The following is a 16,098-nucleotide window of genomic DNA, read 5'->3' as shown; positions in this document are numbered from 1 at the left end:
GGATCTCCATCCTCATTTCACTGGAAGGAAAACTAATAGAAACAGAGTAGAACTGTTCGCTTGTACAAAACAAATGAATGAGCCAGAAATAGCCAAGCCAATGAAGAATTTATACTACCTTGGAGGCTTCTATTTCTTAAGTAAACCAGAATGCATTTATGTATTAAAAAACTGGGCTAAAGCAATATAAAGAAATCCAAACAGGGACTGGTCGAGTGTGATTACACTTCCATAAAACACCAGACTTGTGCACTGGCACTTGCAAATATTCAAAATTGGATTTTCTGCTGAAGAAAATGAATAATTTACGTGATAACTCAAAAACAGTGTAAGCTATTGTGGAGTGGTGGATGCTGAGAGAATATCTGAAGTCTCTTGGTGAGGCAATCTTGGGACTTAACCTTAGAAAAAGAAAATCTAGCAGTCACAGAAGTGTATACATTATATGGGTAATGACATGTTCTTTTTTCAAAGTCAGAGACCACTTAAAGCCAGCATACATCCTGTTGGTGTGGCCAGAGTATTAAACTCGTATGTTTGTCACACACGGAAATTAAAACCCCTTGACCAAACCCACATTCTTCCACTTTCCTTTAACCATCTATAGCGACTGGTAGAAAAGAGAATAGAATTTTTATAACAGTTTGGCCTCTGAAACACAGTGCCCCTTCCTTCATCTTTGTTTTATCTTACCTCTAAGGTTTACAACAAGAAAATCACTTGAAGATCCGTGTCGAGCCCGGCTTATTTGAGTGGACAAAATGGGTTGCTGGGAACACATTACCTGCGTGGATACCTCCATCAGAGTTAGCTGCCGCCAACCTGAGTGTTGATACAACCTACAGGTAACCGTCTGAGCTGCTGTCTCCCAGAGTCAATGTGGAAGTACTTTTCTACACCAGGTCAGGCTGACTAAGGAGATGAAGGACCAGACCTAGGCCATGGGCAGTTGTCCATATTGGTGGGCGTCAAGTTATGATCTGAAAAACCACAACCGGCGAAAGCCAGCATTCCCTTGTATTTAGTGTGAGTGTGGGTTATATCTCCCTGCACACACATTGGGCTTTCTTGACTTTTATTATATCTCTTTCAGTGAATGATAAAACCACTTTGCATTCCAGGATTATGTACCAGCTAAGGATAGTGCTGTTCCAGAAGCTTGTTGGGGAATAAGGGAAATGACAAGGCCTTGCCTTGGACTGTCATTTTTCAAAGCATTTTTAATTATCTTTATCTTCATTTGTTATTGGCTGTAACCCCAGAATATAGGCAAGCCACTTTGGGAAAGCCACTTGTACTCTCTCGTATATTAAAGTCATACATTTAGTGACCACACAAAACAATGATGGCAACAACAACTAACCCCTATTGATCATTTTCTGCATGTCAGGTTGCACTCTGTAATCTGCTTTACTGTCTCCACATCCCTAGTCCTTTGCTTTTTCCATTCGACCAGACTGTACTGGGAGTAAAAGGAAGTGTTTGTAGACAGACTGTAAATGAATAATCCACATGTAAGCAATTAACGTAACTATTTTATTGGTTAATTCTTAACTATCAAGACTCCACTCAGGTGTTTATAAAATGTCCCTGAGAAGGGATATTCATGCCCATTATAGCGGGGAATTAAGTTCATATTTCTCAAGGCAGAAGTTGAACCAAGTGACCAATATAAACAGCAATTTCCTCTTTATGATATCCTGTGACCTTTCATTTCAAATACCTACCCAAACCATAAATGAAGGAATGTGAGCTTCTGGCCAAGATAGGAGAAAGTATCTTACTTCCATATTCCTTTTCCTCTTCTATAAATAAAACTTCGGATAACTCCATATCCAAATGTGTGCTACTTGCTTAAAGGAATTAGCATTCTTCAAAAATAAAATCAAACCAATCAATCAGATCCCCTACTAATAATTCAGTTGACCCTTGAACAACTCAGGGGATAAAGGGTGCTGACCCACACACAGTCAAATTCACATATAACTTTAGATTTCCCAAAACCTCAACTACTAATTGCCTACTGTTGACCAGAATTATTACCAATGACATAGTCAATTAATACGTATTTTGTATGTTTTATGTATTCTACTGTAGTCTTACAATAAAGTAAGTTAGACAAAAGAAAATGTTAAGAAAACCATAAAATAAACTTACAGTACTATATTTATTTTTTTAAAAATTCCACATATAAATGGACCCACACAGTTCAAACCCATGTTGCTCAAGGCTCAACCATACTTCACATTTTGCCCAATCTACCCGATGGCAACTGTTTTTTCTGCCCTTTGGGGAAAATGTTGTCCCCATGCCAACAGCCCTCATTCCTCTGGACTGGAAAGACGGGGAGTTATTGCCAACATTGGCAAAATGACTTTCCTCACTCACCACTCAGCCCCTCCCAGCCAACCTGGGCCAACCACGTCTTCAGTTCCCCCCTTAATTGCATCCTGCAAGTCTTCCCAAGCTCATTTACAAAGTTATCTAGAATCATTCTGTCTGGGCCTTTCAATGCATACGCAGACACACGCACCAATGGTCATACAAGCAGAAGAATGAACATCAGGAACTCGAGGGCCAGGACATGGTTCTCATTCCAGATTTTCTTCTACAGAAAATCAAAATTCATTTCAACCACTTTGCACCCAAGGAGGAGAAAAGGATCAAGCCTAATTCTATAAATCAATTGTGAACATCGACAATAAAGCATGTGAGAGGCACAGCCCCTAGAATTAAGTTACCCTCTGAAATTAATTATGCCAAATGAGCAAACTTTTTGAAGCAAGTAGTGATGCCCAAGTGATTGAATAAATATGGTGAGCAGAGGGACAAGGACTGGCAGTATTAGAAGTCAAGCAAGCACCGCTTGAAGAGCCCTGTGACCTTGAAACAAGAAGGAGGTGGGATGGAAGCCGGTTAAGGAAAACCAGCCTGGTGACTAATACCCAAGCGTCATCCACAGGCACCAAGACCCAGCCTGGGGGCTGGGTGTAAAAAGCAGTCCCAGTCTTTCGGAGCTGGGCCAGAAGGATTAAGATAGAAAAAAATAAAACCTACCGCAGCTGGATAGGGCTTCAGAACAAGCTCTAAGGATGATAGGGGAATGGCATGCAGATGGGGCATGAGTCCAGAATGTCAGAGGGGCAACGAATCATACTCAAGGCAGAAGCCTGCACTATAGCTTAGATCAAAGAAGAATAGGGAGTTGAGCATGTACCAGGGAGGATACTATTCCAGGAATGTGATCTGAGCACCCAGTCTCTGGATTCCAGGTCTAGTTGGTGGTTGGAGGCCTACCTGACTCTGAGTACAGTACATGAGTCCTACAGCTGTGGCTAGAAACATGGTTCATGCTGGAAGGAAGCCTAGGGAGTCTAGGAAGCCTAGACTCTGTCCTCCCACTGTCAGAACTAGTTCAACCATGGAAGCCTTTCATAGGTTGGACTTCAAGACAAGAACTGCCAAAGGCAAGAGCTAACCAAGAGAGACTGGACCCCAGCATCTACCTGCATCTCAGACAATATGATGTGGTCTCACCATGGAAATGACTCCCTGAGCCATACAAAGTCCCCTTTTGTCACCATGTAGAGCTCCTGGGAGACCAAGTGATGTAAGGGGTAATGGAACTAGATGAGAGGTGGGGATAGAAGAGTTTGCTCCAGAACAATGAAGGATGTCCCTAAAAGTGGTGATTCATGCCTCCCTCTCTCCGCCAGGGTGTTCTGAGACTCAGAAGGTTGTTTCCTAGAAGTATGCTTGCTGAGGGGATGTGATTTTGATGAGGGTGGGTTTCCTTCAGATGGATGACGATGGCTTTGAGAATGCCATTCTTCTTCTCTAGACTGTAAATCCAAGTACACAGAACGGCATCCTTGAGGGGACATGCTGTCAAAAGCCATCCACAATGCCTCCAGGTTAACAGGTAGCGATCTTAGACCCAGATTCAAATCCAGGGCCGAAGAGTTGCTAATGGTATAAGTATAGGCATATCATCTCTAGCCTTCCTGAGCCTCAGTTTGTCAACCATGAACAGCATTTGCAAAAGGGTTGTTAGAAGGGCTACATTAAAAGAATGCAAGTAAGGCACTTTGCACAGGGCCTGGCACATGGGAACCTCTCAGTAAATCTTTGTAGTAGTAGTAGCCGCAGCAGTAATGTGATCAAGATGCCCCGTGAATTCACTTTGAGAACTCACTACCACCTCCATTCACCATCCACAAAACATCAACAAGGAAAGACAAAATACAGAAAATATGACATAGTTGTACTCAAAAACCAGATCCACATCTCCTAGACTAGTAACTCTAAGTAGTAAAGGGAGATGCAAGCAGACAGAAGTGGCTGAGATGGGTGGGGTGCCTGGGTGGCTCAGTCAGTTAAGCATCTGCTTTTGGCTCAGGTCATGATCCCGGGGTCTTGGGATCCAACCCCGCATTGGGCTCCCTGCTCAGTGGGGAGTCTGCTTCTCTCTCTCTCTGACCCTCCCTTCTGCTCTTGTTCGTGCATGCTTTCTCCCATTCGAATGAAAAAAAAAAATCTTTGAATACATGCAGGGTCACCAAGATGAGAGGGCCCTAAATAGATCATCCTCTTATACTCTTTTGTATGATGTGCATAATTATCATTTGCATCAATAGCCTATATGCTCCAATCACACACTGAGCACAGAAGCTGGGTTTTCTTCATCTCTATGTTCCCTGAGCTTTTCCTATTTCCAAGTGTATGGTCTGTGTTCAAAATAAGAAAGAAAAGGGTAAAGACTGATGAAGATTCTATAAGTTCACAGATCCAACAGACGTAATATCTGCTTTTAAAATCTATCCTTACAATTCCCTCACTCCTTTTACAAGGGCAGCATTACCCTGATACCAAAGCCAGATAAGGATACTGTAAGCAAAGAGAACTACAGTCCAATATTTCTAATAAATATAGATGTAAGAATTGTCAACAAAATATTAGTGAACCAAATTTAACAGCACATTAAAAGAATCCTACACCATGATCAAATGGGATTTATCTCTCAGATGCCAGTATGGTTCAACATACACAAATCAATATATGATGTACTGCATTTGTAGAATGAAAGTTAAAAGTCATATGCTCAACTCATGAAGACAAATCATTTGATGGAATATCCCATATTTTAACAATAAAAATGCTCAAATAGTGTGTAAAAGGAACATATCACAAGATAATAAAGGCCATATATGACAAGCCCACAGCTAACATTAAATTTGTGGTGAAAGATTGAAAACATTTCCTCTAACATCAGGAAGAAGGCCCAATATTACCACTCACCTTCAACAAAGTACTGAGAGAACTATCCAGAGCAATTAGGCAAGAAAAAGAAATAAAAGGCATCCAAATTGGAAAGAAAGAGGTATAAATGTCTTTGTAGGTAATATGATTTTATACATAGAAAATCCTAGACTCTGTCATAGGACTATGAGAACTAAACAAACTCAGTAAAGTTGCAGAATACAAAAAATCAACATACAAAAATAATCTAACAACACATCTGAAGGAGAAATAAACAATCCTATTCTCAAGAGCATTAAACATAATAAAATAATTAGGAATAAAACTAACAAAAGAGGTGAAAGATCTACACACTGAAATATACAAGACTGATTTAAAAAATGGAAAAAGACACAAATGGAAAGATATCCCATGTTCATGGATCTGAAGAATAATATTAAAGTGTCCTTACTACCTCAAAACTATCTAGAGATTAAATGCAGTCCCTATCAAACCCCCACCGGTGTTTTCCACAGAAATAGAAAAACAATCCTAAAATTTGTATAGTACTATAAATGATCCTTAAATTGCCAAAGTAAACCCAACAAACAACAACAAAGCTGGAAATATCACACTTCCTGATTTCAAACTATACTACAAATCTATACTAATCGAAACAGTATGGTACTAGCATAAAAATAGTTACAGACTAATGGAACAGATTTGACAGCCCAAAAATAACCCCTCAAATATACATTCAACTAATATTTTACAAGGTTGCTGAGAATACTCAGTGGGGAAAGGATAATAAACAGTGGTAGGAAAATTGGATAATAGCATGCAGATATACCAGTCACAAAAATTAACTAAAAAATGGATTAAAGACTTAAATATAAGAACTGAAATCATAAAACCCCCAGAAAAAACACCGGGACAAAGCTCCTTGGTGTTGATCTTGGCAACAATTTTTTAGATGTGACCAAAGCCCAACTAACAGCCAAAATTAATAAGTGAGACTCCATCAAACTAAAAAGCTGCAAGGCAAAAATGAAAATCAAAAGAATAAAAATAAAAAGCAACCTATAAAACAGGAGAGCATATTTGCAAATCATATATCTGACAAGGTGTTAATACCTAAACATGAAGCACTTCCACAACTCGATAGTAAAAAACCAATCTGATTTAAAAATAGGCAGAAGAACCTAACGGGTATTTTTCCAAAGATAACATATAAATGGCCAACAAGTACAAGAAAAGATGTCAACATTACTAGTCATCAGGAAATGCAATTTAAAACCAAAATGAGATACGACCTTGCACCTGTTAGAATGGCTGTCATCAAAAAGACAAGAGCTATCCAGCGTTGCTGAGGGTGTATACTGGTGCAGCCACTATGGAAATCAATATGGAGATTCCTTTAAAAATTAAAAATAGAGCTACCATAGGATCCAGTAATGCCACTTCTGGGTATATAGTCAAAGAAAACAAATACAGGAGCTCAAAGAGATACCTGTACATGATATATATGAAATCTAAAACGCCAAACTCAGAGAAACAGCAGAATGGTGATTTCCAGTGACCCAGGGGATGGGCAAGATGGGGAGATGTTGGTCAAAGGATACAAACTTCTAGTTCCAAATTCTGGGGATCTAATGCACAGTGTGGTGATTACACTTGATAATATGGTATTCTATACTTGAAAATTGCCAAGAGGGTCGATCTTAAATGTTCTCACCACAAAAAGGAAATGGTGATTATGTGACGTGATGGAGGTGTTGGCTAACAGTCTGGTGGAAATCATTCTGTAATGTATATATGTAGCCAATGAACACCTTTACACCTTAAACTTACACAATGTTAAGTGCCAATTCTATCCCAATAAAACTGGAAAAAAATCTTTAAATAAAACCAATCCTTACAGTTTATTGTATATAAGGCTATAAAAGAGGGTGTTGGGAAATCTCCAGTGATCTGCAGAGAGAAAAAGACCTAACCTCCGCTTTGCTTCCTGTTTGCTGTGTGCCCTTGCACTGATGGTCAGTGATAGTAGTCAAACTACTTATGAGTCATCCTGCAGGTGGTACAGGCACTGAATGTTTCACATTTCCACTGGTCACTCTGACACCTGGCATGCACAGCCTTTTTTTCTGCACATTCTGTGCATTTCAACCCCACTTCCATCAAATGAAACCCTCTTCCTGTACCTCCATCCTTTTCTAGGGAAATGGATAAACAGAAATATGGGAACTCTAGAAAGGTCTTGAAATATACATTTAGAATCCTATCAATTGCTTTGTCTTGGGATCAAAATGTTTTCATTGCCTTTGTTCATTTTTTTCTCTTACAGACCTCACATTCCAGTCAGCAAATTAGTGGTTTCAGAATCCTATGACACTTACATTAGTAGAAGTTTCCAAGTAACAAAAGAAATAATAAGTGAGTGTAAAAGTAAAGGTAGGTGATATCATTTTGGACTCTATATTTAAATATGTGATCATTCCTCCATCATGGTCTATAAGCTATTCAAGATGTTTCAACTTGCTTTAGCAGACCTGCTTAGTAAGAAAGAAAAGTCTTTCCCAACTTTCTTATAGACACGTTCATGTTGAATTTATAGTATTCTCTCAAGTACCTAAAATGCCATGGGAATATTCCAAACCTAGTTACTACACGAAATAACTTCAAACTCTGCATTACACCTATTTATCTTGCACTCTATGACTATGTTTTGACTAAGTAAAAAACTTCCAGAAGTATTTCAGGGTAACATTATGGTTGCCTGTGATTTGATCCAGAAGCGTGGACACCCACACACAAGCACACCTTCACCAACACACTGTCAACTGCTACCATGAACCAAGGGCAGGGTTCTGGAAGACTCAAGTCCGTTACTGAATTTGATAAACACTGAACTCAAATATTTAATGATACATAAGATTATTCATTATCAATTTTTAGAGAAGGAGAGATTACAAAAGTATATGCACCTTTCCGTGCCTTTTTAAGTTATCGTCATAGAGCAAAAACTGGAATTCTATGCACCAAAATGTTAACAGTGGATAGCCCTGGTCAGCAGTGTCGTGGTTGATTCCCACCTCTCAGTATCCATGATCCACTCATTTCATTATTCCCCCCACTGTAAAGATACTCATTAGCATATTCTATGGACCAGAAGGTATCAAGTGCTCACAGTCTACAGTGGCAACATTGAAAACTCTAGAAGTTGCAGGTAGCCCTGTAGGCATAGAATAGTGTTGTATCTTGATTGTGGTGTTTACAAAGAGTTACACATGCAATAGTTAGATGAACCTGGTGGAATCTAAATAAACTGTGGGTTGCCCCGGCACCCATTTCCTGATTTTGCTAGGGTCCCATAGCTAGGCAAGGTGCACCCACTGGAGGAGGCTGGAGATCCAGCCTGGTATGTGGGACCTCCCTCATGTGCATATGCGTCTATATACTATATACTAAACTATACATATGCTATACACACACACATAATATGTGCATCTATATGTGTGTATACAAATTACACAATATGTAGGTCATAAATCTATAATTGTGTACAGATACGTAATTTTGCACATTGTATATAGTCACATATTATATACGCATCTATAATTATTTTAATATTAAAAGGGTTTTTTTTTAATGATATTAGGCTGCCTTAACAACACAAAGCATTTCAAAATATTACTTCGACAAATTGTCTCATTCTTGAGAATGTTTGTCCCTCTCTGGAACATTTGGCCTCCAGTGTTTACAAAGTTCACACACGTCTTTATAGAAATGGTCTTACCAGGAGCACCTGGGTGACTTAGTCGGTTAAGCATCCCACGTTGGGCTCTGCAATCAGTGGGGAGTCTGCTTGAAGATTCTCTTCCTCTGCCCCTCACCACTACCTCTCTCAAACAAATAAATGCATCTTAAAAAAAGGTCTTCCCAGTCCTTGCTCTTCTCCCCCCCAGGAAATAACATCCTGATTGTGGCTCATGCATCTTCCCTGGAAGCGTGTACCTGCCAACTTCAAGGTCTGTCACCCCAGAACTCCAAGGACTTTGTACAAATGGTCCGAAAGGTAATTCATATTTATATCTCAGAGGCCCGTGGTGCCAAGCAGTTTTAGACCAGTTGCTTGAAGTATGTGTTTTCTCTGAGCTGGGAAGATGCATTTATTGATTCACTCAACCAAGCTGTACTGAGTGGTGCTCTGTGTAAGGCACTTCAGTAGGCCTTGTGAAAGAGAAGAAGATGTGTTTGAGCTAGTTTTGGTTTCTAAGAGCACAAATTTAGGAAGTAGCTAAGAACTGTAAGCAAATTGCCTGGATTTCCCTGAGGGGCCATGGATTAGATGAAGAGGGCTGAGTGGACCCACACAGAGCATCTAGAAATGATGGCCTGGCTGGTAAGCCAAAGGAGGCGGTGGTTTAAAATGATCAGGCTAAAAGGCAAACCAGGAACAAGGCCATAAGACAAAACCCATGAGATTGACCAACACATCTGGTTTCTTCCTTTTCATGCCTGTGGGAAGAGACTTTCCCATCAGCCCTCCCACACACTTCCCTCCAGGCTGACCTACATGCTTCCTGTATCTGCCCCCAGAGAACCTGATTCAAATGCGATTAGGATACTCTTCTCATTGTTTTTTTAAAGCTTATTTATGCATCTGTGCCTACCCATTACTCTATAAGCTGCTTGAGGGCAGAGACTTTTGTCTTGTCTATAACTGCAGCTCCAGTCCCATGCACAAAAATATGTTTAGAGATGCCAAGGCTACTGACGTCAGGAAAGAAGGGCACACCTTCAGCAACAAATGTTACCAAAAGCCATGCCAAAAAGGGGGAAAAAAAAAGATGAAACTGGGTGAAACATTTTTTAAAATAGAATAATCTCTCCCATTGTCCAAATATAATTTCTGAAATGTCTGAGCTGCATTTTTAACTTGATTCGCAATTAGGAATTAACTCTGAGCATTTTAGCTTTCTATAGGATTGTCCTCTCTCTTCCCACACTATCAAGAAGCAAGCTATAAACAATTACTTATTTACACTAGAGGTGCTCACTGTTTAATGAATCTTTCTGATGAATCCCCTTGCAATATAAATACGCTTCCCTCTAATTTGTCAATTTTATCCATTTCATTTTTCTTTATCAATTTTTGGAAGAGATGCAGATCTACGAAGCCCCTATCAATTCCTAGGACTCTTCCTTATTCCCAAGGGCTACCCGAAGATCTTTGTGGGTAGGTCAAAGTGAAAGCACTAAACCTGTTTTTTTTTTCCCCCTATTTCCCCTTTTTGTACTACTCTGACTTCAGATCCCATATTTGGGGTTTTGTTCCTGTGAAGAACTAGGAGAAACTGGAATATGGCAGCTGACAGACCCACCTATTCTTCCTCTTACCCATGGACCAACTGGGGGCTTCAACTGGAGAGAAACCTTGCTACAAGAATAAACCACACCAGTGAACGGGAAGAAAAGGCTCTAGAAAGCCTTCGGGAGCAGTGTGTTTCTGTGTGTTTAGTAACCGTGGCAAAGTCTGCACCGCCTTCTAAGTGGACAGCTCAGAATAATTTAGCAGATTTCCTTTCGTGCTTTAAAGCTCTGATGGTGAGACTGTGTCAATGAGACAAGGACTTGATTCAGGGATAAAATTCATTGTCTCTGGATGCTTACCTAGCTAACAAGGCTTTCGAGAATTGTCTTCATAAATCAAGGCACCTGCTACAGCAGAGGACGTATTCTTCCTTCAGTGCTTGGCTAAGGAGTCGGAGTGCTCTCAAAGGGAGCACGGCCTGCTCTAAGGAAGAATGCAAGAGGACGGAGTGTGTCCAGAATGCAGCTGGAGAGACACTGAGCTGCCAGTTTGGTGATGGGATTTTCTTTTTATCTCCATGTTCCAGTTAGGCAAAGCCAAGCTGAGGAATTCTTTTAAGGTTATTAGAGAACATGCCCCTGCCGAGAGTTGTTCTTAGATTACACATCAAACTCTACCCTCCATATGACCCACACACCAGTGCTGCTGGCTCAAGATGCCTGCTTGAGGACCCACAGCTACCCCGTTACTGCCACATTTTCTCTAGAGCAGCTGGCTACAGCTTTTTGCTACGGCCCTTCCCTTTTGCTTCTGTGAAACGGGGAGACGAAGCACTTTTGGATACTCAGGAGGAAGATAAATGTGTGAAGTATTCAATTGCAGGAGCAAAGGACTTGCAAAATATAAAGTGACCTGGAATTATCTGTGTTTTACAGCACTTCCAAATCACCATGATTTGCTTGTCTTTGCCCCTAGAGTCTAGCCTGTGGTAACTGGTTAAGGATGTTGGGAATTTGAAAGCATGTACGTTCGCTCCATTATTTGAGTCAGCAAAAAGCTCATTCCTGTGCAATATGGACATCTTTACAAACCATACCAAGGGTCAGGTCATTGTACACTTAGAGTACCTGTCAATCATAACAGAACATCCACCAATGCATCAGTTATACCAGGGATGTATAAAGAAGTCAGGGAACTAATTTAAAGGATGACAGCCACGTTTGCTGTCTGTGCTGTCGTTTTTATTTGTTTGTTTGTTTTTCTATAACTTAAAATATGTAGGTAGGGCTACTTAAGAAAAGGTGGGAGAGCCGTATCCTGTGGTTTCTCAGCACACCTGCTTCCCAAATTCAGAGGGAGTTTATTTAAAAGAAAAATAAATGACAATCAAACTAAAACATCAGTTATCAATGTGTATTTAATTGTGTGACTAGCTGACTGTTGGCAGCAGACAATGGTCTGGTGCGGTATAGTTCACTATGTATGTGCAAATAAAATCCCAGACACTTAAACAGTGTAAAACAAATCAATATACGTGGTAGCACTGACTAAGCTTCAAAACCCAAAAACATATAAAACCTGGTATATCAAAATAGATTTATGCTATTTGAAACTGGAATTTGAGGATCTCTAAAAAGAAGGGGAAGCGAAAGGATGCTGGTTATGTATGTTAACAACAAGAGGGTTACAGTTGGGGGTTTTTCAGGCCAGTTAGACAAATAGATCATGAATTTTAGATTTTAAGACACCAGCACGATTTATTCTAGCATTGCACAAACATTCATCCAGCTACTGGGTATAAAAATACTCTGTGCTGATACTATTGAGTAATAGAAATGCTTTAACCTTAAAATGGGGGAAATATTCCCATTAAAAGATTCTAAAAGAAAAATCACATTAAGGCTGATGTAATGTCACTACTATTCATTCTTTTATCTGTAATGAAATGAATCTACTGTTTAATCAGATCTGTAATGTTTATTAGATTCTCCACAAGTTTTCATGGACTTCCAATGTTCAGAATAATGCATGAACGCCTTACCTCTGATTTCCTTGAAAACTGTAGCAGTGTGTTCTGGGCAGCATCTCTACCTGAACAGAACAAAGTTCAGGATAGGTTATCTTCTCCTTCCCTGTTGGCTGTCTTGGTCCTATGTCGACCCATGTCCTTAGCACAATAGGTCAGAGCCTTAGGCTGTCATCTATGCGAGCAGGAGGCAGAGATCTGAAATCATTTTCTGGATAATTTAGGTGGAAAACCCTGAATTAAAAGGTTTATTCCTCTGCTTTTGCTTATCAAAATGGCCTGAATGATCTGAATTCACATTAAACTCTCTTTTCACGTATACCTATTTAAAAAACTCAGACTCCAACTGAGTTCTTTGAAAATCATGTTGAATCTATGTGTAGTAAAAGGAATGCACAAGTGTATTACATGATTTCATTTGCATCCAAAAATTCTAGGTTGACATCACAACCTGAAGTTCAGCTTGGTTCTTTCTGATCTGAGGCTGATGCTTATTAAGAACAAATGTTGGGGGCGGGGAAGACAGAAAAGGAAGGAAGGAAGGACATCAAGATAAGAAGAACCAAATGTTTCTTGCAGAGAGGATTTTTTTTTTTTAATGTAGAAAATTATGTGAAACGGAGATGAAATTAAGTAAAGGACTTAATCTGGGATTGAAACTCTGAAACAGTTTGCTGCTCGTACAAGTGTGCCCCATCAATCCGCTAATGTCCCTGTATTATTCATAGGTAGGACTTTGGTTTTGGTGATTTTAACATGCCACATCTATTCCTTGTGGACTAGAATAATTGGCACATTTTAATGCACAAGCTGGGGTCTCGCTTTCCCAGGCCCTCTTCTCCATCACTGCATCGGTAGCTAGGAGCTCATTGCTTTACCCCAGTGTGGAGTTAGAATACAGTGTTTTCCATTACATTTAGATTCACAGAATCTGAATGGCTGATTAAATGGCCATCTGATGGCTGAAAGAGGGGGGTATTTTTCACCCTGTAGTGAAAGGCTTGAAGGAGTTTCTACTTTTTATTTGAATTATACTTTAACCAAAGAATTATTTTAAAATAACCTTATATTTAAAAGATGATTTTGCAAAAAATAAAAAATAAAAAAAAATACTACTTCCTGGAGTCATGTCAGTTTGGTAAATCACTGTGGATAATTTTCTTGCATTTTAGGCTGATGTGGTCATTTCCCTGTCAGTGGTATTTGGATGCATATACACTGTCATCCAACTGTGCTTAGCATTACCATAAATGTATCTTTTCCACTCAACTAGCTGTGTTCGTGTTAAAGGAGGTCTTCTATTTGAATTACCTAGTGTCATCGGGAACTAATTGAAGATCTACAGAAAGAGAAGTTCCTATCTCATGGTCTTGCTAGAAAAGCAGCCCCGAGTAACAAAAAGGGAGGCATTCCTCCGTAACCTAGGCACTCTGCAACTCCAGTGTTTAAATTTGAAAGCAGTGATGAATTGCTCTCTTGAATCGACACTGAGTAACGCGTGTGTTCGAATACAGATGAACCTCCCCTTAATTTTCACAGGCAGAGTCACAACTCTACTGTGTCTGTTCGAACTTCTCAGATAATGAGGCTCGGGGTCATTTGCATTTAAATTGTAGTCCTAGCACATTTGAGAACTGAGAGGCGCTAGTCAGGTTGGGGTGCCTTGCCAGGAGGGATGACACTGGCCTTGGAGTGCAGAGAAAAGAGCATTTTAACATCTACTTAGGTTAATATTCACTTTACAAAGGTAATGGTGGAGGGGGGGGGATATTTTGTTCAGTGACGGCAGATGCTTTTCATGTTTAAACATAGGATTCAAATTGGATTTGCTTCTCTTTAACACTTCAGTGTAATGAATTTTCCTAGGAAAGTAACCAGCTCTAATGAAAATTTAAGGGAAGGGGGAAAAATGCCGCTAAAGACAGAGGAAATAACTTGATCTTTAAATACGTATAATATTATGTTCAGTGTATGTAAGTTTAAAATTATAGTGAGGAGTAGTCAAACTTGATATACAATCAGCTCTTAGGAGTGTTTTACACAGTACCACTTAGCTGCCATTACCCACACAAAAATCAGGATTTTGCAGATGTTTAACTATTCTTGGACTCTGTACAGGATACATATGTATAACAGGAAATGTGTGCTGGTTCTTTCTCTGATTGCCACTCAAGATGGGAACACCATCCCAAAGCATTTTGGTTATGCATAGACCATTCTCAACCTGCTGATTTGAGAGGTATTATCGGTTTCTTTCTCATGTATAATGTTATTGTACCTTTTTTGTTTATTCTATGTGATTCAGCTGTATTTATTTGAAGAAAAAGGTCTGTAATTATAAAAAAGGAAAACCACACCGAATTGTATTGCCAAATTCCTTGTAAACTACCTGTGGCATTTGCGCTTTCCTGGCTGTGTGCTCTTCCTCTGGATACAGCTCTGGCACCATTGTAATTAGATCATTCCATTCCATGAGCATCTCCGTTTAAGTGGTTCACAGATGATTTAATAAAGAGGAACTGTGTCCTCAGTCAATCCAGAGCAATCTCCTCTTAACTTCTGAGTGGTCTCTATTCCTATCATGTTTTTAGATGTTACTGTGGTCATTATTATTTCATAAATGTCCATTAAGAGTGCGATTCCTCTCTCAGAGGGCCAGAGGGGCATTTGCTGCTGATGGAAATGGAAGTATGGTCCTGCAGCACTGTGGGTCTCTGGTCCCCTCTGATGAGGCATCTCTCTCTCAGTCACCCAGGCTGGAGAGGAGACACTCACCCAGGAGTGAGAAAACAAGCTCCAAAATGCTCCCACTGCCCATGTGCAAGCCTTCATCCCTCACCACTGCTCACCTGGAGGAGGTAGGCGTACCAAGAACAATTCATAGATAAGAATTTGGGAGGGATCCCTGGGTGGCTCAGTGGTTGAGCATCTGCCTTCGGCTTAGGCTGTGATCCTGGGGTCCTGGGATCGAATCCTGCATCAGGGTCCCTGCAGGGACCCTGCTTCTCCCTCTGTCTGTATCTCTGCCTCTCTCTGTGTTCTCTCATGAATAAATAAACAAAAATCTTTAAAAAAAAAAAAAAAAAGAATTTGGGTAAGAAGGGAAATCCAGCTCAACCTACGTTCCACATTACCAAAAAGCCATAATAGACCTCCTCTTTTTTTTTTTTTTTTAAGAGAGAGTGTGTGAGCAGGGGGAGGGGCAGAGAGCACCTCAAGCAGATTCCCTGCTGAGTGCAGAGCCTGATGCAGGGCTCAATCCCACAACCCTGAGATCATGACCTAAGCTGAAAAGCCACACATCAATAGACAAACTATACTCAAAGGAATAGATGATGTCAAGGGGAAATTTTTTCTTCAACTATGAGCAACACTGCACGCTGTTGTACAACTGGTATATTACAATAAAACATTCCACACCTCAAAACCACTACTGAAGATTCTCACCTCTCAAACTGCCTTAAAAAACTGTCTACAATTCTCTGGTTCAGCTGAGTGGCAAGTGGACCCTTGATGC

At 40.0% G+C, this 16,098-nt stretch overlaps 1 protein-coding gene across 2 annotated transcripts in view; it reads left to right on the top strand.

Annotated features, from left to right (window-relative positions):
* The window catches only part of UBASH3B (ubiquitin associated and SH3 domain containing B), a 138,691-nt gene extending 123,575 nt beyond the window's left edge, over positions 1-15,116 (top strand). For both annotated transcript variants that reach the window (XM_025999032.2, XM_025999031.2), the window contains exons 11-14: positions 701-845; positions 7,586-7,692; positions 9,207-9,316; positions 10,556-15,116. In XM_025999032.2, coding sequence (XP_025854817.1) covers positions 701-845; positions 7,586-7,692; positions 9,207-9,316; positions 10,556-10,693 — 500 coding nt within the window. In that variant the 3' untranslated portion in view covers positions 10,694-15,116. The remainder of the gene's footprint in view (positions 1-700; positions 846-7,585; positions 7,693-9,206; positions 9,317-10,555) is intronic.
* Positions 15,117-16,098: the final 982 nt, after the last annotated feature.

This window comes from Vulpes vulpes, chromosome 12, assembly GCF_048418805.1.
Source record: "Vulpes vulpes isolate BD-2025 chromosome 12, VulVul3, whole genome shotgun sequence".
Lineage (NCBI taxonomy): Eukaryota > Metazoa > Chordata > Mammalia > Carnivora > Canidae > Vulpes > Vulpes vulpes.
Note: the sequence above shows the minus strand (reverse complement) of the source record. Positions and strands in the feature narration are given on the sequence as shown.